Source organism: Somniosus microcephalus, chromosome 6, assembly GCF_052327205.1.
Source record: "Somniosus microcephalus isolate GS21.2 chromosome 6, FLI_Smic_1.0, whole genome shotgun sequence".
Taxonomy (NCBI): Eukaryota; Metazoa; Chordata; class Chondrichthyes; order Squaliformes; family Somniosidae; genus Somniosus; species Somniosus microcephalus.
This window is the reverse complement of record NC_140992.1, coordinates 241,381,047-241,406,463: the sequence shown is the minus strand read 5'-3', so window position 1 is coordinate 241,406,463 and position 25,417 is coordinate 241,381,047. Positions and strand designations below refer to the sequence as shown.

The 25,417-nt window shown below is 48.0% G+C and overlaps 1 protein-coding gene across 1 annotated transcript in view; it reads left to right on the top strand.

Annotated features, from left to right (window-relative positions):
- The first annotated feature begins 2,119 nt into the window (after positions 1-2,119).
- dpep1 (dipeptidase 1) overlaps positions 2,120-25,417 on the top strand; it is a 97,449-nt gene continuing 74,151 nt past the window's right edge. Inside the window, exon 1 of the mRNA XM_085991641.1 lies at positions 2,120-2,256. Within this exon, the coding sequence (XP_085847767.1) occupies positions 2,120-2,256 (137 nt within the window). The remainder of the gene's footprint in view (positions 2,257-25,417) is intronic.

The window sequence follows — 25,417 nt, the reverse complement described above, 5'->3', positions numbered from 1 at the left end:
AACATACCATCCTGGAGTCACGTCTGTGGCCACAGAAACGTCTATCTGTTCCCCTTACGATAGAATTCCCTATCACTACTGCTCTCCCACTCTTTTTCCTCCCCTCCTGTGCAGCTGAGCCACTCGTAGTGCCACGGACTTGGCTCTTGCTGCATTCCCCTGAGAAACCATCTCCCCCATCAGTATCCAAAATGGAAAATCTGTTGGAGAGGGAGATGGACCCAGGGGACTCCCGCACTACCTTCCTAGTTCTTTTACTCTGTCTGACGGTCACCCATTTCCTGTCTGCCTGTGCACTCTTTATCTGCGGTGTGACCACCTCGTTAAACGTGATATCCATAAAGATCTCACCTCATCTCCCATAAGAGCATAAGGACTTAAGAATTAGGAGCAGGAGTAGGCCACACGGCCCCTCATACCTGCTCCGCCATTCAATAAGATTATGGCTGATTGTCGACCTCAACTCCACTTTCCCGCCTGATCCCCATATCCCATGATTCCTCCATTACTCTTGCCACACACTCCTTAACTGCAAGCCTAACACTCATTTCCTTTTCTTGTTGCAGGACAAGTTGGCATATAATGCCCAGAAAAGGCTGTCCACCTGCAGGGGCATCCTCATCTGCAGACTCCTGATCCCCTGTGAACAAAAGGCCTTGGACATCCAACATGCATGGTCCCAAAGCAGGTGATGCTGAGGCTGGTGGAAGATAGCCAGTGGCAGGTGAGTACCTCAGCACCTACAGTATTGTCTTGGCAACCTATAGCATTACAACACACAATCAATCTTCCACCCCCTCGTTCATCTCCAAGGAACTAGTCTCAGTGAGAAAAACTGTAAAGCAAAAGGTTGAAAAACATTAGTGAAGAAAAATCAGCAAAGAAAGCTTAGACACTATTTGAATGTCTAAGGTTCCTCATGACTGCTTGTATCAGGTGACTGGGGAGGAACTGTGCCTGGTTGAGATGGGTCTAATTTCCCTAGAGTGCAATAGTGCAGTTAAAGCATGCAAATTCTTGTGCATAGTGCCACTAGGTGATTTTCACCCCTACGCCAATGAGCCCTATGGGGCTTGTGTGGGTGGCTTCTCAAAACGGCCAAAGAGATCTAGAAACTTTGGGCTAGAAATTGGACACCTTAACGCCTCCCATTAGTGCTAACGGGGCTCTAAGCAGTTACCGACTGGACGCGGCGAGATCACCTCCCGCTATATTTGGTGGGAGATTTGCGGCGGTGGTATGGTGTTGCGCCCCGGTCTCCTTCACCCGGAGATCGTGACGTCATCATCGTACACATCGCCCCGGTAGTGCCCCGGACCCGAACTTCGGTTCTGCCCCCTGCAGCATCGCCAGTCGAAAACATCGGCAGCTGCAGGAGGCGTTCATCGGGAGGCCGGGCGCACTGGGGGCGATACTTAAAGGTGAGGTGGCTGAGGGAAGTGAAAAATATTGTGAAATGCTCTTTACCTTTTTTTTTCATTTGTCTTCGCCAGCACTCGATCAGCCCGGCACTCTGCTGCAGTGCATCGGGCTGATCGGGCCGGATTGCGGCTGCCGTCGGGGACCAGGTAAGTCTTGCCCTTGCAGAGCCTGCAGCGATGGCCCGTCCCTTTAAGGGAGGGAAGGAGCCTTCCAACGCGGCAGGGCTACACGGCCCATTGTGGAGCGCTGCTCACCCACCGCCCCGCCTGCTGCGCTCCAGGAAGGAAGAGGTGCGCTTGATTTAGGGCTCCACTTCCTTCCTGGAGCGCAAAACCGAATTTTTTAAAAGTTGAAAAACGTTAGGGCCTGGCGCTAATTCTTTCAACTTTTAAAAGTTAGCGCCCCAAGTGGGACGCTCCTGAATTTCTCCCCCTTTATGTTTCATGCAATAACAGTGCATAAGCGGCTTAATGCTCTGAAACACAAATTTCCTCAATCTTTTCGGTGCTGCCAAAGTTCACGGGGGAAAGAATCTAATCTGGAACATTCCTAGTTTTCTCACTTTCAAATGTCACCTCTCACTCTGATTAGCTGTTAGCTGTATTTCTAGTGACTGTGCCAAAAGCCTAGAGGTTAAAGGTTAATCTTATCTCTCTGATATAAAATGAGAGGAAGAAAACAAAGTTCAACTGCAGTTATGTCTCAGCCACAGATATCAGTAGTAAAGAAGATGTGGATTTTTCTTTTCCTTTTGTGTGTTTACACACTCTGTTCTGCAGATCAGTTCAGGCAGCGGGCAGAGAAACTGATGAAAGAAACTCCTCTTATAGATGGGTGAGTGAAACAAATTTATATGTAAAGTTACAAAAGTGTCTCATGTAAACTTTCTCGAAAGTCTTCAAGCTGGACTTGCAGTGAAATCACAAATGAAGACGGTAACATTCATTTAGCTGTTTCTTAACTTGTCCCATTACTATCTCCTCTTGCCTTGCACCATCATCAAATCAATCAAAATCAAATCAAATCAACTTTTATTGTCATTGTTAGTGCACAAGTGCAGTACAACGAAATGTAGGCTTGCGGCTCCCGAGAGTGTACATTTAGATTAAGACATTTAAACATTCAACATACATTTGGCTTGAAATACATTAACATAAACATAACCATAATCTCTCCTGCCTTCCATCCTATCACAGACCTTCCCTTTTGTTCTTTCCTCCCCTACCCCCTCTCCCTGCCCTTACACTTGCTTAAAATCCTGTTCCATCTCCAACTTTTTTCAGTCCTGAAACTTTGACTCTGTTTCTCTCTACAGATGCTGCCTGACTTGCTGAGTATTTCCAGCAGTTTCTGTTTTTATTTCATTTAGCTGTCTGCAGCTTTGAAGAAAATTCGTGGTCATATTACCCAAGTTTGTTTTTTTTTCTTGACATATGTATTGACATCAGCACACCCGGTTCTCAATATTGTCACAAAATGTAATGAAAATTGTTTAAAAAATTTGCAGCACCAGTAGTTACATCATAGGATTTCCTCACCTATCATCAACAGCCAATGCTTTGATAGGAGAGGTTCTGATGCCTCCCCTTTGTCTGCTCCCCCATGGGCTCAGAGAAACTGTGCTGTATAAAGCAGAAATGCACACCTCACTGGCTGAATTTTACAGTGACAAGTTTAATGCTTAATGTGAACCACGTGCTTGCCTATGGAAGCTGGCTTGTCCATTAGAAACGTGTTTAGTCCAGGCAGAGAGCCTGGGGGCCATTTTTGTGTCACTTCCAGCTTTTATCATGCTTAAGAATGGGGCGGTGTTGAGACCAAAATCTAGCGGCGGGTAGACACACCGTCTTATCGTTGTGATGTAAGCCCCCAAAGTGCGGACCAAGTGATATACATGGTCAACGTCACTGGCTTGTTGTAAGAAAGACAGACCCAATAATTGAAGTCAAAATGGTTTATTCAGGCCTGGGGAGATAATGCTCTTGCGTCCCCACACAAGACTCCAACTCCACCAAACGTCTTGAGATTCACACAGTTATACACATTTTCCAAGACCTCCTACTCCAGAGGTCCAATCGATTTAAAAGTCTATACATTAATCACTAACTAGGTGTGTCTAACTCATAAAAAATAGCCTATAGCATAAGTTTCACTTTTACTGAAGGGGCATGTAGACCCTCTGATTTCTTGGAAATGAGTCATCCAGGACATGTGATTTCTGAGAAACAAGTCATTCCTCTCCTGGCCACTACTAAGTTTTGTTTTCCAGAAAAGGGTTATGTCAGTGTCTCTTTTTGTAAGTTTCATCTCTCTAAACTGGTATGGTCATTTCTGCAATTAAACATACGAATAATTAGTACATTTCATCTTTAAACATTCTGTGGCCGCAATTGCGTTGTACTAAATATGCCCTGTTATGCTCAATTTTAATATCTTACTTCAGTTGTGTTGCTGTCCATCCTGATTTTCAGGTGACTTCAATCCACTTGGCCGGACCTCATGCCAGAAACATGCAGGAGGCTCATACATGTATGTAAATTGGGGTCAAATGATGCAGTTAAGGCCCCAATGCTATTTTCGTCTCAGGCTGCATGACTGCCGCCAGTTCCTGCTGCCGCCCACCAACCATGGGCGGTACAAGTCAGGCCATTTCCAACAATAACGAGAAGGATTTTCAGCTGCAGTCAGTGATAGCTGGATTCTGCTTTGGGAGATATTTTTATGGAAGTTGCTTGTGGGGATAGCATGTTAAAGGCTTTCAAATGTGTCGCATTTGGTGCTGTAGTGTCTGCACGCGTGTTGCTTGCAGTTCCAAGTCCTGCTTCTTTTTATTGACGATGTTAATATCCCTCCCTTTTATGGTGCTGCTCCAGGCCCTTTAAAACTGGATGTCCTGCCCGATTTGCCAGCCCCACATCGGCAGGCTGTCGATTGGGGAATGTGTTTTGTGATGGCATCTTGCCGACCGCAATATAATGAGGATCCAGGAACATAATTGGTTGGGTCCCATGCTGATTCCTACAGGCGGTCATTGCATACACCCCACCTGAATAATGCTCAATGTGAAAATCACCTGCCCCCCAACAAATCATAACTGTGATGGAGCCAAATGAGCTTCTTTGGAAGATTTATCTCCAAGTTAGATGTAGCTATAGCTACATTCAGCTAGGGTGATAAAGTGCTGTTGTTAGTGTTATATCCGTGTATCTTAATGTTGTGTCCTTCAATAATCAGACAAAAGACTGCAGGGAACGATCAACAGGTGTTTACTGAATGAGGGTTCAAACTGCAACTGACTGTACAGATCACTACTCAGGGTTTATATACAGGTGTGGTCACTGCCGGTACTACAGGATACAGGAGCTGTAAAAAGTAGGATAGCAAAATACTGCGGATGTTGGAAATCCGAAATAACAACAGAAAATGCTGGAAAAACTCAGCAGGTCAGGCAACATCCGTGGACAGAAGTTTGAGTTGACGTTTCGGGTCGAACCCTTCTTCAAAACTGGAAAGAAAAGATAGATCGGAGGCAGGGCTGCGATCGGATAAAAGAATAAAAGAAACAAAAGAAGTAAAAAAGAGACAATAAAAGGTGTTAGAAGCTAGACGAGATGGTAATAGGCTGAGATTGGTTGTAAAGTGTACTGGCAGGGCAAGGGATAGCTGCCAGGTGTGAGAGCGAAACAAAAGGAAAGGGGGGGGGGAAAGGAGTGGAAAAATTACAAGAAAAAATGAAATAGGGGCCGAGGTTATGATCTGAAATTGTTGAACTCGATATTGAGTCCGGAAGGCTGCAGAGTGCCTAATCGGAAGATGAGGTGCTGTTCCTCGAGTTTACGTTGAGCTTCCGTGGAACAATACAAGAGGTCAAGGACGGTGAGGTCTGAGTGGGAATAGAGCGTTGAATTAAAATGACAGGCGACCGGAAGCTCGGGGTCACCCTTACGGACTGAACGGAGGTGTTCCGCAAAGCGGTCACCCAATCTGCGTTTAGTCTCCCCAATGTAGAGGAGACCGCATCGTGAGCAGCGAATACAGTATACTAGATTGCCAGAAGTACAAGTAAATCGCTGTTTCACCTGGAAGGGGTGTTTGGGGCCCTGGACAGTGGGAAGGGGGGAGGTATAGGGGCAGGTGTTACATCTCCTCCGCTTGCATGGGAAGGTGCCAGGCGAAGGGGAAGGGCTGTTTGGGGTGATAGAGGAGTGGACTAGGGTGTCTCGGAGGGAGCGGTCCCTGCGGAATGCTGAAAGGGGAGGGGAGGGGAAGATACGTTTGGTGGTGGGATCACTTTGGAGGTAGCGGAAATGCCGGAGGGTGATCCGTTGAATGTGAAGGCTGGTGGGGTGAAAGGTGAGGACAAGGGGAACCCTATTGTGGTTCCGGGAGGGAGGGGCAGGGGTGACGGCAGAAGTGCGGGAGATAGAACTGACACGGTCAAGGGCAGTGTCAATCACGGTAGAGGGGAATCCTCGGTTGCAGAAAAAGGAAGACATGTCTGAAGCACTGGTGTGGAAGGTGGCATCGTCGGAGCAGATACGGCGGAGATGGAGAAACTGGGAGAATGGAATAGAGTCCTTACAGGAAGCGGGGTGGGAGGAAGTGTAGTCCAGGTAGTTGTGGGAGTCAGTGGGCTTGCAGTGAATATTGGTCGATAACCTATCCCCAGAGATGGAGACGGAGAAGTCGAGGAAGGGAAGGGAAGAGTCAGAGATGGACCATGTGAAGGTGAGGGAAGGGTGGAAATTGGAGGCAAAGTGAATGAAATTGTCAAGTTCGGGACGAGAGCAGGAAACGCTGTAAAAAGTAGTTCTCCCCCTTAAAGGTACATACATTACAATTCCTCCCCTTTTAGATTAACAGTACCATAACACTCATTTAACAATTAAATATCAAACTAATTACAATTAACACTTTTAACATGCAACATTAACTGAAAATAGTCTATTTATAAATTTAGTCTTTGGGGAGGCTTCCTGATTCTTTCTGGATAACGCCTTTCCCGAGTGTCTCGCTCTTGGTGCGGAGGCGATTCTAACACCCTGTCGTCAGTTGATTCATCAGCTTCCAATGCTATTGTTTCTGAGGTAGATGCGACCTGTACGTCGGGTTCCTCACCAGGTACGTATGGCCGAGACATGGGGTTGACTCGTTCCTGTGACTCTAGGGTCTGGTCAGCATGGCATCTCACAATGTTCTCCCCAACATCCACTGTGTACATTAGTGGCCCCTGCCGTGTGCATATCATTCCTGGTTGCCATTTCTCTGTTCGGTAGTCGCGGGCCAAGACTGGTTGCCCTACATTGAAGCTCCTTGTCGGCTTCTCATTGGTGTGCTGGAATTGCTTACTCTCAACATCTCTTCGTATATTTGGTCTGAGCAAATCCAGACGAGATCTCAACCTTCGGTTAAAGAACATCATGGCCGGGGCCTGGTTGGTGACTGCATGTGTCGCATTTCTGTAGGCTAACAGGAAATTGTACACCTTATGCTGCAGTGGAATGTCGTCATCGCACATGGCCTTTACTGCTTTTTTAAAGGTTTTTACGAACCTCTCAGCCAATCCATTTGTGGCTGGATGATACGGGGCGGATGTGTAATGCCTTACCCCATTCCTTTTCATAAATCTTCGAAACTCTTCGGACACAAACTGTGGTCCGTTATCAGAGCAAATCTGCTCTGGCAAGCCGTTCCTGGCAAAAATGGTCCGTAGGACTGCAATAGTTTTCTCCCTGGTGGTGGAGGACATTTTGATCACCTCAGGCCATTTCGAGTGCGCATCCACGGCTAATAAAAACATTGAGTCCATGAATGGACCAGCAAAATCAATATGCACCCGTTGCCATGGAGATGAGGGCCACTCCCATGGGTGTAGAGGGGCATGTGGTGGTGCATTTTGGACCTTCTGGCATCCTGAGCAGCTCTTTGTCAGGTCCTCGATTTGCTGATTGATCCCCGGCCACCACACATAAGCCCTAGCAAGGCTTTTCATTTTCACCCCTCCCAGATGACCTTCGTGAAGCTCATTGAGCACTCTCTCCCTTAACTTGGGTGGAATTACCACTCGGGATCCACACATCAAGGTCCCCTGGCATACTGACAGCTGTTCTCTTCTGGATGAGAATGCTGGCAACAGTGAGTCGCCATGTGCTGGCCATCCCTTCACCGTCAAATCATATACCCGAGACAGTGTCGGGTCATTTTGGGTCTCCTTCTCTATACCAGCGTTAGTTACTGGCAAGCATTCAATTATAGTCGAATGAAATATTTCGACAGGATCCACTGCTGGTGCTTCCTCTGCAGTAGGCAGTGGCAGGCGTAATAGCCCATCAACGTTTCCATGCTGTTTCGTGCCCTTATACTGAATTTCATATTGGTACGCCCCTAGAAAAAGGGACCATCTTTGTAGCCGTTGCGCAGTCATCACCGGAACGCCCTTCTTTGGATTAAAGATGGAGACAAGTGGTTGGTGGTCAGTCAGCAAGGTGAACTTCTGCCCGTGCAGATAGTGATTGAACTTTTTCACTCCCCACACTAGGCTAAGGGCCTCCCTGTCAATCTGGGCGTAGTTACGCTTGGCTGAGGTTAGTGACCGAGACGGAAAGGCTACTGGCCTCTCCGAGCCGTCCGGGAATTTGTGCGACAGCACCGCTCCAATGCCATAGGGTGATGCATCACACGCCAACCGAATTGGTAGTGCTGGGTTGAAATGAGCCAACACCTCTTTTGATGTGATCAATGCTTTGCTCTTCTGGAAAGCTCGTTTACATTCGTCACTCCACTTCCATGGTACCCTCGTTTGCAGTAGGGTGTTCAGTGGGTGTAGTACGGTAGACAAATTCGGCAAGAACTTATGGTAGTAGTTCACCAGCCCGAGGAACGACCTCAGTTGTGACACATTTTCCGGTGCTGGAGCCTTGACTACTGCCTCAATCTTTTCAGGGGACTTATGTAACCCCTCTTTATCAAAAACGTGGCCACAATACGAGATCTGCTTCTGGAAAAACTCGCATTTGTGGCGATTAGCTCGGAGCCCATATTCCTTCAATCTAGTGAGCACCTGCTCCAGGTTGGCGAGGTGATCACTGTCATTTTCGCCCGTGACCAGGATGTCGTCCAAATAACACTGGGTCCCTGGAATCCCTTGCCGGACTTGATCCATTGCCCTTTGCCAAATAGCCGGAGCTGATGCTACCCCGAACACCAGCCGGTTGTATTGGTAGAGACCTTTATGAGTGTTGATCGTGAGGTACTGTTTCGAGGCTTCTTCTACCTCCATTTGCAGGTATGCCTGGGCCAGATCAATCTTAGTGAAGCGTTTCCCTCCAGATAGCAAGGCAAAAATATCTTCAATCCGCGGAAGCGGATATTGTACAGTGTGAAGGACTGGGTTCACTGTCACCTTAAAGTCCCCACAGATGCGAACCTTCTTTGGTTCCCCAGGTGTATTACTCAATGACCTCTTCATTACAGGAACGATGGGTGTAGCCCACTCGCTCCAGTCCACTTTGGACAGTACTCCTGAACGTTCCAAACCTTCCAGCTCTGCTTCGACGGCTGGGCGGATCGCATAAGGTACCGGTCTGGCCTTAAAAAACTTTGGGCTTGCATTTTCCTCTATTTTGATCGTCGCTGTTATGCCTTTTAGTGTTCCGAGTCCCTGCTGGAACACTTCTTGTGCGTCAGTTAGCATTTTTGACAGTCATCCAGGTGTGATGTCGTCATCCTTTTTGGCATCTACAGTCAGTGCTTGTATGGAATGCCAATCTAGCTGTATCTTCCGGATCCATTCACATCCTAGTAGTGGTGGTCCTCCATCTGGCAATACATATAGGTCTATTTTTGGTGTTTCCTTGCCATTATATATAACGTTCACCCTTATTTTTCCTTTGGGGTAGACTTTTTGCCCCGTGTACGTCTTCAAGACAATCTTTGTATCTCTCAAGGGTATATGTGAGAATAGTCGCTTGTAGTCCCTTCGGTTTATGACTGTTAGGGCTGATCCTGTGTCCAATTCCATTTTCACTTGGACTCCTGCTATCTTGAGCGTGACCCAGATAGTTTGGTGATCCTCCGTTTTGATCACATTATGTAGTTTCAGACAACCCAGCTCCTTGCTTCCAGAGTCTGTATCACTCTTCTGTTCGTCTGAACTACTCTCCGTCACCTTATGTACCTTCTTGTACTTCTCCTGTGGAGATTTCTTTCTGCTGGTTTTCTTTCCCGACCTGCAGACTCTTGCTATGTGTCCTACTTTTCCACACTGTCTGCACACTTTGTCCTTGAACCAGCAATCATTATGGTCGTGTGTTTTTCTGCCGCAGCGATAGCACTTCACTGTTCCGTATGACATTTCATTTGTGCCATATTCTTACGGCCTCCGTTGTATCTCTGCAGCGCCCCGTGCGGCTGCTTCGTGTGATACTGCAATGCTGAAAGCCTTGTCCAGTGTAAGATCCTTTTCTGATAGAAGCCGTTTCTGGGTTCCTTCACTTTGAAGCCCACACACAAACTTGTCCCTTAAAGTATCTGCTAGTCCCGTTCAAAACTGGCAGTGTTTCGATAGCTTGCGCAGTTCCGTTAAATACTCAGCATTACTTTCATCTTTATGCTGGTCCCTTTTGTGAAACTTAAATCTTTCTGCTATCAGCAGCAGTGTGGGGTAGGATTGACACTATGTTTTCAAAATCCTTTTCTACTGGCTTCTCTGGGGTTACTAGGTTTCGTAGTAAGCCATACGTTTTTGCACCCATTGAATTCAACAATACCAGCGCTTTCTTGTCATCTGGCACTTCATTCGCCTTGCAGTATACTTCTATGCGTTCGACATATGTCGTCCAATCTTCGACTTCATTGTCGAACGCTGTGATACTGCCACTCTTCGGCATTTTTGGGTGTGGTTAGACTGGCTTAAAATGGCGTCTCCCGCGCTTTCCTTTCTTCCCCGCTGCGGCTTAAAATGGCGTCTCCCGTGCTTTCCTTTCTTCCCCGCTGCGGCTTAAAATGGCGTCTCCCGTGCTGCTGCCAACGCCGCTCTCGGCGGTCCTCGTGGCAAATGGCGACGCCCTGTGGGTTTCGTGCGCTGCTCCTGCGCTGCTGCCAATGCCGCTCTCTGCGGTCCTCGTGGCAATGGCAGCGCCTCGCGTTTTCCTACGCGCCTCTCTCCCCCGTTGAAGCTGCTCGGCCCTTGAACAGTGGCTGCGCTCTGCTCTCTCTCGCCTCTCTCCCCCGTTGACGCCGCTCGGTCCTGAACACCGGCTGCGCCCTGTGCGCCTTGCCCTCGCTCTCTCCCCCGTCGACGCTGCTCGGCCTTTTTCTGTGCCGCTCAGTCGGCTCTAGCCGCCGCTGTCCGGGAAGGGTCAGCGCAGTACCTGTTGCCAGCCCGTTTCGCTGGACCACCGTGACTGGAAAGCCAAGCCTGGCTCTTGACAGCCTCCCCTGCGATGCTCAAATTTCCGCTGGATGACTGGGCGGTTGTCCGTGGTCGACGCCCGTGCTTCTGGACTCGACCTCCTTCCACTGTTCTCCAGGAGCGAATCCCTGGGAGGTGATGCAGAGTTGCAGGTAGGTTCGAATCTGTGCCGTCGCCAATGTTAGATCCGTGTATCTTAATGTTGTGTCCTTCAATAATCAGACAAAAGACTGCAGGGAACGATCAACAGGTGTTTACTGAATGAGGGTTCAAACTGCAACTGACTGTACAGAGCACGACTCAGGGTTTATATACAGGTGTGGTCACTGCCGGTACTACAGGATACAGGAGCTGTAAAAAGTAGTTCTCCCCCTTAAAGGTACATACATTACAGTTAGTGTAGCATATTCGTTATAGTTTCCCTCATTGCTTTGGCCAATATTTATCAAAATATATACTGCACATATTTAAGGAAAACGGGGCAGAGAGCTGCTCCAACACCAATTGTTCAAAAGGTGGACTCTCTTCATGAGAAAGAGTTTGATCGACTTTTTTCATTTGGGAAGGAGAATGCCCGAAAAGTTGTTTGTCATTTTATCAAAGTGGCATTAAACGCAAGTGACACAATGATACAGTTCGATGCAATTTATATGATTGTGCTGTTTGCTTGTAACCAAATGTTAAAAAGGTTTGCCATTTTTTTCATGAAGGCCGGTGCCCTTGATCTTCTGCTCTTGTTTTGTAAATGGGTTGGGCACCGATGTAATAGTTCCTCCATAAATTTGACACTGGATTCAGGAGGGTCAAAGGCTGCACCCCACTTTATTGGTGCCTCCCACGATGTACTGCTGAGGGCTGTGAGGAGCCGGGGAGAGATACTCTTCCTCAGCAATTGCCGCAAAGAAGGCGTGGCTGGAGGTGGCCCGGGAGGCCAGCAGCAGGAGTATTGTGCCACACTCCTGGATTCCATGCAGGAAGCACTTTAATGACCTAGGAAGATCCGGAAAGGTGAGCACAGTTCCACATTCACCTACATCCTGCTGTGGGCACCAACCCCCATCCACCCCCCACTCTGCTTTGTCAAGCCTAATCCATCACATCACTCCTCAAGTCCACTTAACTTGCAAGCGCACCTATCCTTTTCTTTCTATCCACTGTCTCACACCCCCATCTATCCATCAACCACTGTCACTCATACGCATACTTATGTAATTTGGTGCCTCTCCCTGATAATCACCCTCACCAAATGCACTCCATCCATCGGGTGTATAGTGCCATCACAGTCACTTACAGGTCTGTTCTTTGTAGAAGAAGGGAGCACAGAACACAAGGGAGAGGGCGTGGGCCTCCACAGAACTCACAACTGACAACTGCAGAGGAGGAAGCACTGGAGATCAATGGCATCTCGTCGTCCCTGGCCATCGGAGAGGGAGACCTCCCAGCTTCCTGGTGACAGAATGAAATACAATGCACACACGTCATACAAAACTCAATCATGTTGACTTGATTTCAGCAGCAAGTGAAATATGATCATCTTCATAATGATAAGTTCCAACATTCTTACCTTGCCAGTACTAATTCATATCTTATCTCGCCAACAAGGCCCTCGTGTGTGCAACAGGAGTCCATGAACCCCGCGGATGACAAATCCTCAGAGGAGCTGATTCTCTCTGAGGGTGCACCATCACTGGACTCCCGCTTACCGTGCACCGTCACTAGACTCCTGCTTACCGTGCACCGTCACTAGACTCCTGCATACTGTGCAACGTCACAGGACTCCCACTTACCGTGCACCGTCACAGGACTCCCGCTTACCGTGCACCGTCACAGGACTCCCGCTTACCGTGCACCGTCACAGGACTCCCGCTTACCGTGCACCGTCACAGGACTCCCGCTTACCGTGCACCGTCACTGGACTCCCGCTTACCGTGCACCGTCACAGGACTCCCGCTTACCGTGCACCGTCACAGGACTCCTGTATACCGTGCACCGTCACAGGACTCCCGCTTACCGTGCACCGTCACTAGACTCCTGCTTACCGTGCACCGTCACTAGACTCCTGCATACTGTGCAACGTCACAGGACTCCCACTTACCGTGCACCGTCACAGGACTCCCGCTTACCGTGCACCGTCACAGGACTCCCGCTTACCGTGCACCGTCACAGGACTCCCGCTTACCGTGCACCGTCACAGGACTCCCGCTTACCGTGCACCGTCACTGGACTCCCGCTTACCGTGCACCGTCACAGGACTCCCGCTTACCGTGCACCGTCACAGGACTCCTGTATACCGTGCACCGTCACAGGACTCCCGCTTACCGTGCACCGTCACAGGACTCCTGTATACCGTGCACCGTCACAGGACTCCTGTATACCGTGCACCGTCACAGGACTCCCGCTTACCGTGCACCGTCACAGGACTCCCGCTTACCGTGCACCGTCACAGGACTCCCGCTTACCGTGCACCGTCACAGGACTCCTGCATACCGTGCACCATCACAGGACTCCTGTATACCGTGCACCGTCACAGGACTCCTGTATACCGTGCACCGTCACAGGACTCCCGCTTACCGTGCACCGTCACAGGACTCCCGCTTACTGTGCACCGTCACAGGACTCCCGCTTACCGTGCACCGTCACAGGACTCCCGCTTACCGTGCACCGTCACAGGACTCCCGCTTACCGTGCACCGTCACAGGACTCCCGCTTACCGTGCACCGTCACAGGACTCCCGCTTACCGTGCACCGTCACAGGACTCCCGCTTACCGTGCACCGTCACAGGACTCCCGCTTACCGTGCACCGTCACAGGACTCCAGTATACCGTGCACCGTCACAGGACTCCTGTATACCGTGCACCATCACAGGACTCCTGTATACCGTGCACCATCACAGGACTCCTGTATACCATGCACCGTCACAGGACTCCCGCTTACCGTGCACCGTCACAGGACTCCCGCTTACCATGCACCGTCACAGGACTCCCGCTTACCGTGCACCGTCACAGGACTCCCGCTTACCGTGCACCGTCACAGGACTCCCGCTTACCGTGCACCGTCACTGGACTCCCGCTTACCGTGCACCGTCACAGGACTCCCGCTTACCGTGCACCGTCACTGGACTCCCGCTTACCGTGCACCGTCACAGGACTCCCGCTTACCGTGCACCGTCACAGGACTCCTGTATACCGTGCACCATCACAGGGCTCCCGCTTACCGTGCACCGTCACAGGACTCCCGTATACCGTGCACCGTCACAGGACTCCTGTATACCGTGCACCGTCACAGGACTCCCGCTTACCGTGCACCGTCACAGGACTCCCGCTTACCGTGCACCGTCACAGGACTCCCGCTTACCGTGCACCGTCACAGGACTCCCGCTTACCGTGCACCGTCACAGGACTCCCGCTTACCGTGCACCGTCACAGGACTCCCGCTTACCGTGCACCGTCACAGGACTCCAGTATACCGTGCACCGTCACAGGACTCCTGTATACCGTGCACCGTCACAGGACTCCCGCTTACCGTGCACCGTCACAGGACTCCCGCTTACCGTGCACCGTCACAGGACTCCCGCTTACCGTGCACCGTCACAGGACTCCCGCTTACCGTGCACCGTCACAGGACTCCCGCTTACCGTGCACCGTCACAGGACTCCCGATTACCGTGCACCGTCACAGGACTCCCGCTTACCATGCACCAGCTCAGATACTCGCACTTCGGTAGGACCAGTTAGACAGATAGTTGGGTTTTCACCTGGTGACTTCACAAGTGGGCACAAGCAGATGGTGGTGGCAGGGACAGCTGCAGAGAGTCTACGTTGGATGGCACTGCCCTGTCTAAGCTCTGCTCAGCTGGACATAGATGCTGTACCCTGGAAGCCATCGATGAAAAGGACAATCATTGAGGAGCAGATGAAAATGTGTGACGTACTGACAGGCCTTCCAAGCACACTATTCACAATTGCAGAGCGAATGGAGCAGTCCACCTCACGCATGAGTGGGTTAATGTCACAGGGCATTGCGATGATGTCTTCTTGCGTGGATAGAGTGGTCAACAGCATGGAACATCAAACGGGGCAATCACATGAGTCCATGCCTGCCTTGACCACGCCTGTGCACACTCTGGATGCCAACATGTCTGGCGCCTTAAATAGGATGACAGATACCTCAGCCTTGGCCTTACAGCACACTGATCTGCACCAAAGTGTTCTCCAGCACAGTGGTAGCAGGGAAGTGCGGCTGGCCCATGAGAGGGTGGATGACGAAAGAGGACATGGAAGTTGGGACTTCACTCAGACCGCTTCCATTTCTCACCCATTGACCCCCACCCCTGCAGTCAGTACCTGACATGTTGCCTCCTGTCCCAATGGCCAAGTCTGCCCCTGCACAGGTACAGGTGGAGCAGTCTTCGGCAGGTTGTCCTCCTCCTTGGATTCGTCCGCAGACGATGTGTGCTCTGCGTCATTTCCCTCCTGCACCTCCAAACCTTGCTGGTGTACAATGTTGTGCAGAGCGCAGCACACCACAACCATTCTGGACACCCTGGCCGGTGCATACTGAAGGACGCTTCCAGATCTGTCCAGGCACCTGAAGCGCATCTTGAGCATGCCGATTGCTTGCTCAATTGCATATCTGGTGGTCATCTGGCTTTCATTGTAGTGCTCTTGGGCTTCATTGGTTGGGTTTTTCACGGGTGTCATCAGCCTAGTTTGAAAAGGGTATCCCTTGTTTCCTAGCAGCCACCCCTTAAGTCTGCTTCCAAGTCCAAAGACGTCAGGGAGCTTGGACTGCCACAGGATAAAAGCATCATGGCAGCTCCCCGAGAATCTTGTGCACACCTGCAGAAATATCGTTTTGTGGTTGCACACCAGCTGCACATTGATGGAGTGGAAGACCTAGCAGTTCGTGAATACCCCTGGTTGATGTGGGGGTGCGCGGATTGCCATGTGTGTGCAGTCGATGATGCCCTGCACCTGTGGGAAGCCAGCCAGAGACACAAACCCGAGTGCCCGCTTATTCTGACTGGTGTCATTGTTGAAACGGATTCTTTTGGTCCTCAATCTGGTTCAGTACAAACACTGAGTCAAATACTGGTTGAGTTCAACAGTTTTTATTCCGTCATCCCGGGAGACTTACTCTGATACAGCACAGTCCTGACTCCAGAAGAGTCCGACAGGTTAAACCAGAGCAAGCAATCTTTCATACAGTGTGCCACATTATTATACTTGCATTTGAGAAGACATTAACACATTGTACAGTCTGCACCAATCCCGAGCTGTACACGTATACATTTAATTTGATTTCCTGGCCTGGCAGTATGAAACAAAGAAGTCACATTTCACTGAATGGTTTATAGTTAAGTAAATATCCTGGTAATGGTTTCATGATCACCTAATCATTATGGTAATGCGTTTGCAATCATGGTAATGTGTTTTCTGATCGCCTATTGTCTGTATAACCTCTGCACTCTGCCCTACACTGTTTCCACCAGCAAGGTGTGACATCGTGGGTGCCAGCCATATTAGCAGCCACAGATCAGTTTAGCTTCTTTTATTTTACTTCCTGCTGCCTTCACAGTTTCTTGAGTTAACATGATCATTTCTTACAATATGCAAGTGACTCAGCGATGTCGACATTTCACCACCATTTTATGCTGACAGGATCCTCCATTTTAGATTGACAGGGTCCTTGGCTATGCGAAGCGAGTTGTTACCATATTTTGCATTCTATATCCTCATTCCCCCCTTTTATCATTCCATGATAACCATCTAAGGTACCCAGTGATTCTGGGCTTCATCCTACTGGTCCATCTCTATCTTATTGAGTCTATTATACTCCTCCTCCATTAATTCCTTCTCAAATTTAATTTCTTCTTCTGATGGTTTCCTTTGTACCAATTGACTTGGAATTACAGTTGCTCCTAATCTATTGCAGCAACACTTAATCAGCATGAAAACTAGAAAAATGCACATAATTACGGCAAGTACCACCACTAGCCCATGTAGCAAAGTTTGTCCCATTGATCCTAGCCATCCTCCAATGATCCAATCAAACCAGTCATCCCCTGGCTTAGGTTTCTTATACTGACTTACTGCATCCCGGATATGTTTGACAATGTTGGTTATGTTTTCCGAGCTATCAGGGATATAAGTACAGCACTCACTTCCTATCAAGGCACAGGTTCCTCCTTGTGCTGCAAGGAGGTAATCTAAGGCCATTCGATTCTGGAGGGTTACTGTTCTAATGGCTATCATTTCGGCACTCGTGTCTGCTATAGCTTCCTCAGTGTCATTGGCAACTATCTCTAGTAGCCTTGCCAGATTCCTTGTTTCATCCATCAAGCTCATTATTCCATAGGGAGGGTTTATTACGCCGAAAAATCGATTAAAAGCTCCTAGCTCTCTTTTGGTCACGTGTTTCTTAAATTCGTGGTGTTCCCCAATCTTATTCAAGTGGTGAATAAAAGATACTGCATAACCTAAGTAACACGAACCCGTCCAATCCCGGGGTAACCATGGATAGGCTTGGTGACCACATATAAAATAGGTCCCATTATATGCGATTAAATTGTCGTCTAATGCCTCACGAATCCTCCATCCCCATCTGATTTCCATTCCTTCCCATGGTCCCCCACTTGTCCTATTGGGGGTTCCGGTATGATCTAATTGGAAGAAACCTTGGCCACAGCCTCTGATGCGAATACATTTTGTTACATTAACATTTTGGAAACATTTACTGCGTCCTACTTCTATACCTCCGGGCACACGCTTCGTTAAACATATTAGCCCCTTCGGCCTACAAACTCCTGAAGTATTAGTAAGGACTAAGGCTGGAGGCTGGCTGTTCCGATTATAATTAGGCTGGTACCACCCTTGGAAAGTGGTTAGGTCGTAACCTGCCGACTTCCATTTGTCCCTGTCGCCCTCCTGGTTGTATGAATCTTTATAAACGCCGCTGGCGTTCTGGCGCATGACCCACTCCGCCATCTCTGTGGCATTGAACGGGATGGGTCTCAAGGGAATCCCTCTTTTACTATGGATAGGAATGTGACTGCAAACCCAACAGCTTGTTAAGTTATAGCTTTTGGCGTATTCATATGACGTGCAGAAAGGTGTTGGTAAGTAATTCACGTTTCTTCCGCGATTTGTCCGTATCGCCTTGAGTCAGGCACAATAGTCCAAAAAGTCCAATAACAACGAGCAGCAACTTCATGGTTTCAGTCTTCAGTGGGCGCTCCGCCTGTGGTGGTGTTTTCCTCTTTGTAGCACTCGGCTCCGACCCGCCTGGGATGCTGTTTTCTCCTGGCTCCGAAACTTGATGCTAAGCAGATGGTCCCCTAGCGGTTGTTAATCTGTGAAATAAAAGGCTTACACACAATCAAAATTAAAACTTAAAATATTAAAACTTAAAATTAAAAATTAAAATCGTATAATAAGTATAATAAGAGTAGGATTTCAGCAGGCCAGAACAATCCAAACACAACACCAGACCTCGTAAAAGCTGCAGTCACCTCTATCAAGGCCGAGCACGAGTTCTGTAGTCTCCTATCAATGGCTGATCAATCAAATGTTCTGTGCTATTGCTTGAAGCCTTGGATGCCACCAAGTACTTAGAAGCAAATCACCCACTGCCCTGGCACCACAATGAGTTGCAAAGTGTACACATTCAATAACCCATAAAGCTAGCTCATCAGACATGCAAGTCTGTTCCGCGGGAGTAGTCCAGAGTTTTGATAAAGGGTTATATACACATCCCAATTCTCTCCACAAATGCTTATCACTACCAGGAGCGTCCTCCTGCAACTTAATCACCTCTTGGATGGTTGGCATTAGTTTTTCTGAGGTAGACTGATTCTTTTTGGAATTTTTAGTCTGCCTCATCATTCGGGGCACAATCATTTGGTGACTTCTAGAAGCATTTTTGGCCGCCTCATCAGCGCGGCGGTTTCCTATATCTACCGGGTTTTGGCCAGTGGTATGGGCAGAGCATTTAATCACAGCTATCTGTTTGGGGAGTAAAAGGGCTTGCAAGAGATCTGAGACTAACTGACGGTGAGAGATCGGGCTGCCCGAAGAGGTCAGAAAACCTCTATTTTTCCACAATTGTCCAAAGTCGTGAACTACTCCAAAGGCATATCTAGAGTCTGTATGTACATTGATTTTTAATCCTTCTCCCAAAGTACAAGCTCGTATGAGTGCAAACAGTTCGGCTTGCTGGGCAGAAAAAGGGGATTCAAAGGCTGCTGATTCTAAGGTGACACCTTCCTGATTTACAATTGCATAACCAGAAATTCGTTTTCCCATCTCATCAACTGAAGAACTGCCGTCCATATACATGGTAATATCGGGATCTGCAATAAGAGTGTCAGACAGATCAGGTCGGACTGAGGTATCATCCTTAATGAGGTTTAAGCAATCATGGCTTGGTTCATCACTCTCGGAGGGCGGATATGCAAGGAAACTGGCAGGGTTGATAGTGCTACAGTGTTTAAATGCTAGCCGAGGATTGTTCAGTAAGTATATTTCATACTTATTTTGCCTGGCGGTAGTCAGGTGTTGGGTCTGCAATTGCCCCAATAACGCAGTGACTGAGTGAGAGCTATACACGGTAATGTCCTGCTGAAGTGTCATATTAGCAGCTGACTGTAGACTGTTGTAGATGGCTGTAAGGATCTGGGTGCAATAGGGATGTCCTAAGGCTACCGGATCCAGTTTTGATGAATAATAAGCTACCGGTCGATGCTTATCTCCATGCTTCTGAGTCAGAACTGTTGTTGAGCAATCGTTCATTACTGTGCAATATAACTGGAATGGCCTATCATACAGGGGTCGTCCCAGGGCTGGTGCTTGGACCAGATCCTGTTTTAATTCCTCAAATGCCTGCTGTGCCTCTAGTTCCAGCTCAAACTCTCCCTCTTTAGCCGTGTAGGGAGTCAGATGTTTGGTTAATACTGCAATATAAGGTATCCACTGTCGACAATAATTAACCATTCCCAGCCACTGCCTGACTTGTTTGGCCGTTTTAGGGGTTGGCGTCTCGCATATTGGCTGTATTCTGCTAGTTTCCAAACTGCGGTTTTCGGCTGATAACATAACTCCAAGAAATGTAACTGTCTTCTGAGCCACCAATACTTTCGCTGGAGATACCACATATCCTAATTCTGAGAGAGAGTTCAACAACTGAATAGTGTCCTCTCTGTTACTTAGCTCATCAGGGCTAGCAATGAGAAGGTCATCCACATACTGGATCAGATTGGAGCCACAATTTAATGTCAGTGTCTGTAATTGCTGTTGAAGGCACCGCGAAAACAGGGTAGGTGAATTCACAAAGCCCTGGGGTAATCGAGTCCACGTATACTGCTGACCGTTGTAAGTGAAGGCAAAAAGGTATTGGCTAGTAGTGGCCAATGGCAGGGAGAAAAAGGCGTGCTGGAGATCGACTACCACAAAAACTGTAGCATCAGCAGGTATCGAGGCCAAGATGTGTGCTGGATTAGGTACTAGCGCATGAAGTGGCTGAACAATCGCATTTATTGCTCGTAAATCCTGCACTAGGCGGAACTGATCAGGCTTACCAGGCTTCGGAACAGCCAGGATGGGTGTATTACAACTGGATTGGCAAGTTACCAAAATTCCCTGCTCCAACAATCCCTTAATGAGTCTGTCTATACTCGGAAGAGCTTGGTGTTTCAAAGGGTATTGTCGTACTGTCGGCAAGGTCACATTTTCCTTCACTGGGATCTCAATGGGTTTTATGCCGGTTAGACCTACATGCGTTGGGTCTTCTGCCCATACCTGTGGATTCACATACTCCAGTATGTCTTTCCCTACATGACGGTGCACCACAGTCAGGCTAGGCTCAGGGTTTTGGTAAAATTGGACCATCAGACCTCCGGGTAACTGTTGCGGTTGGTGACATTCAGGGTTTGCCTGATCGATCGCTCGTTTTACCATGGGCCCCAAATCTTTGGCATGGAAAGGCTGGTTAACTTCCTGCGTGATATGAGGGGCCACTGTCGAAGGCTGCTTCCACAAGTGTAAGGGAACCTGCACAAACTCTGCTTTTCCCTCAGGTCCAGTTACTACAGCCTTGAGGTAGATTGTCCATTCGGTACCTTCCTGATCTTTAAAATACTCCTCAAGGGTCCTATCCTTTCCACTTCAATCATATGCCAGTGTCACATGATAGGAGGATGCATTGAGGTCGAGCGACCACCATTGAGGTGTAGTCAAAACATAACATTGCCTTTTATTTGCCCAATGTCCTATTGCTATTCCTTCATCACCACAATCAAGTTTGAGTTGGAATGCACATAGTAAGTCTCTGGCCATTAAATTGCAGTCCAAGCCGGTAGTTATTACAAATTGGTGGGTTGCAGATTGATTTTTGTAGGTCACCTGAACTGGTTCTGACATAGCATACTTGGTCATTTGACCTTGGAAGCCTGATAATTCCTGGGTCTTGTTGGATCGGGGAAGTTTAAGGTCCGATTGGACAGAGGACATGGCGGCTCCAGTGTCTACTAAAAAGGGATACCATTGATCCTGGATTTGCAACATTAATAAGGGTTCTCGGTCCGAATGTAAAGTGCTGACCACTAGATTAGCTAGTCAATTCTGTGGGAATGGATTGTTCTGGGAGAAATTGGTATATCCTCCCCTGCCTCCTCTAGGTCCTCCTTTGTTTCCTCTCCATCTTCCCCTGCCTCTCCTAGGTGGGTCTCCAGGGGCTAAGGATGGGCAGTCTCTGACCCAGTGGCCATCCTCTCCACAGTTATAACACTGCCCTTGTCTTGGACCTTGGTATCCCCGTCCTTGTCCTCTACCCCTTCCTCTACCTCCGTAATTCTGTTGTGGAGAGGCGTAGGGTTGGCCGTATGCAGTAGCATTGGGGCCGTTTGGATGAGTGTAATATCCATAATTCTGAGAGTCTACCCATCCAGGGGTACAGTATTGAGGTTCCATCTGATACCCTGTCCTGTCTATCGTGTGTGGTTGAATTGGGACTTCCTTCACGACATATTCTGTTTTTATTGTCTTCTGGGGTTGGTTCTCCAAACCTTTACTCTCTTTCCAATAATATTTTATGGCTCTAGTAATTTGAGCTGGGCTATTTTCTGCCCAGTTCATATTATTGGTTTTAATTGCGGTTGCTACCGCAGCCGGAAGGCAGTTCATCAGAATGGCGCAGAATTGGGGTGAATTGGCTCCTCCTTGATAATTGGTGTCCCCCGACTGTCCCTGATAAACCTCACAGAATCTCTCCAAAAATTCCTCAGGTCCCTTCATCTTTCTTTGGCTTAGTATCTAGGACATTGGATATGTTAATAGGCTTCTGAAGTGTTTGACTAGCAGCCGTAAGCATGGCTGTTATTCTATCATTGTCATTCCCCATGGCCACATTTAGGGCTGCCAGATTAGCATGTCGCAAGTGAGTTAAGAATCGAGTATGTTCCGAGGGGGTCAGTACTTGTTGGATTAAAGCCCATAAATCTCGGGATTCAGCGTTGTACACTTGAATGGTGGTTCGTAAAAAGTCCACAAACTTTTGAGGCGCTTTGTGGCGATCCGGCGCATTAGTTAGGATAGACATTAATTCATTAGGCTTCCATGGGAAGAATACATCTATGGTGGGGTTAGCTGAGGCATTAGCCTGATCTGGGTTTGGCATCTTTCTCACTGGAAGGTTCCTGGGTGGGTTACCGGAATGATTTTTTGATTCTGACTCATGATCCTCAGGAGGTGATAAATCATCCTCCGAATCGGTAAAGTCACTACATGACTCCGTGTCGCTTTCCTGAGTGGATTTATGTTGAACTAACTGTCTGACTCTTCTTATTTTCCCGTTTCTCTTCTTCCTTCTTTTTCTTTTTCTTATCACTCCGGGTAGGAGTATAATTTGGCACAGGGTTTGTCTGTCCTGCCGTTTGTAACCGGGTCCGACTACTTATGGGATCAGTAACGCCTGTGGCACTATCGGGTAAGGTGGTTGGGGGTATTCCTGGAGTGAATGGGGGACTGGTTGCGGAGAGGGTTGCTGGAGGGGTAGTATTAGGCATCGCTAGTGAGGCCGACGTTGGAAGGGAGGGGTAAATATTGATGAACTGGGGTGGCTGAGGAGGTGGCGCATTAGGAGTTCTGTACATCCAATTGTCTAAGTCCTCATCTGTTCCGTCTCCCTCTTTCAACCTAAGGCCAACCATTGAACTACGTAGTTCATTTTTATCCTTTTTATCTGGCGCCTTTTCAGATTTTGACCTTTTCTCGTGCACATTCTTTCTTAAGTATTTCAATGGGTTTAGGATTTCCTCCTTCGGTTAACTTTATTCCTAATTTAACAGCATTTTCTTGCCAGCTGGCTAATAGGGAACTGTCTTTAATTTCTTGGCAGTACTGTCGCCAGAGTCCAATTAGTTTTTTAGTCTTGCTTCCCATGTTCTTTTTCCAAATAATTCCTTGAGCTTGTTTAACCGTTTCTAAACTTTTGGGACCCCCTAGTGGCCATTGTTCGCTGCCTAATTTTTTATTTAAACCCCCTGAGAGTAGTCTCAATTGTTGGGCTTTATCCGGATATTTGTCACACAATGTTTGTAAGGCACTGCCCTCGTCACTTGTTGTGTCTAGGTAATTACCCATGGTTCTCTTACACTAAGGGCTCCCTTTCAGGATTCGAGTTACGTTTTTAAAAGTGTCTCGTATATTTCACGGATACCGGCACACAAAACTAAACACCACAATACAATAACTACAATACTTAGACCAAACAAAAACACAGTGAGTCATCTATATTCATCAAATAGTAATTTTAGCCTCTGTCACTGTCTGGTACAGGTATTCTTAGCCTAATTATTCAAATCGTAAATTTAGCCTCTGTCACCGCCTGGTACAGGTATTCTTAAACTCTAATTATTCAACTTATACGACCCTTATCTTGCACTCCCCGAGTACAAGTTGCTCGAGCTCTAGAGTCCCCGACTCTCTCTTTTTACTTTCTTTCAAGTATTCTTTTTCTCTTTCTCTAAAATCACTACTTATCTACTTTTTAGTCCAATCGGAGCCTGAGCGGACCAAGTGAAATACGAGGCCGGCGTGTTACCCGACTTGGATACTTATTTCCTAAATTTACACAGTATTCGCCAGATTGACCCAGATCTCGTCGGGACACCACGCAAGAATTAGCGAGTGGCAAAACTTTTATCGGACTTACGGATCAGAGGAAAACCGAGGTGGTAAATTTAAACATACTCACTCCGGGGGCCCATTTCCTCCTCTCACGTCCAAAACTAGTTCGGCTCTTAATTTCGCGAATTCTCGGTGATCGTCCGTTGAGATCCCACTTCTGACACCAAATGTTGAAACGGATTCTTTTGGTCCTCAATCTGGTTCAGTACAAACACTGAGTCGAATACTGGTTGAGTTCAACAGTTTTTATTCTATCATCCCGGGAGACTTACTCTGATACAGCACAGTCCTGACTCCAGAAGAGTCCGACAGGTTAAACCAGAGCAAGCAATCTTTCATACAGTGTGCCACATTATTATACTTGCATTTGAGAAGACATTAACACATCGTACAGTCTGCACCAATCCCGAGCTGTACATGTATACATTTAATTTGATTTCCTGGCCTGGCAGTATGAAACAAAGAAGTCACATTTCACTGAATGGTTTATAGTTAAGTAAATATCCTGGTAATGGTTTCATGATCACCTAATCATTATGGTAATGCGTTTGCAATCATGGTAATGTGTTTTCTGATCGCCTATTGTCTGTATAACCTCTGCACTCCACCCTACACTGTTTCCACCAGCAAGGTGTGACATCGTGGGTGCCAGCCATATTAGCAGCCACAGATCAGTTTAGCTTCTTTTATTTTACTTCCTGCTGCCTTCACAGTTTCTTGAGTTAACATGATCATTTCTTACAATATGCAAGTGACTCAGCGATGTCGACATTTCACCACCATTTTATGCTGACAGGATCCTCCATTTTAGATTGACAGGGTCCTTGGCTATGCGAAGCGAGTTGTTACCATATTTTGCATTCTATATCCTCATCATCACAGACAAAATTCACATAATTGTCGGCCCTGGCAAACAACTCCTCAGTCACCTGTCTTACGCATTTGTGGGCCGCTGACTGGAAGATCCTGGACATGTCTGCGCCAGAGGCGGAAAAGTTGAGGGCAGTGGTGACTTTGACAACCACTGGAAACACTTGGTCACAAGTCCAGTAGGGAGCAGCTCTTCTAGGAGGCTGCAGATGTCTGCCACCACCTGATGTAACAACCTGAGCCTCCAGAACAGTTGTTCTGACACGTCAAGGAAACTCAGCCTCTGCCTGTACACCCTGTCTCGCGGGGTAGTGCCTCCTGCGAGCTACACCCCTCTTCTGCTCTCCTCTCCACTGCTCCCCTCTCTGATGTCCAGCTGCAGGTTTTTCAACATCAGCCTGTTGCTGCTGGCGCTCCCCTTTGTGATGTCCAGCTCCAGATCTGTCAGCAGTGGCCTGATGCTGTTGCTGATGGTCATATTGCTCCTCATCCCAGGTCGAATCTAAGGCAGTCAAGGCGCCACCTGTCCTGA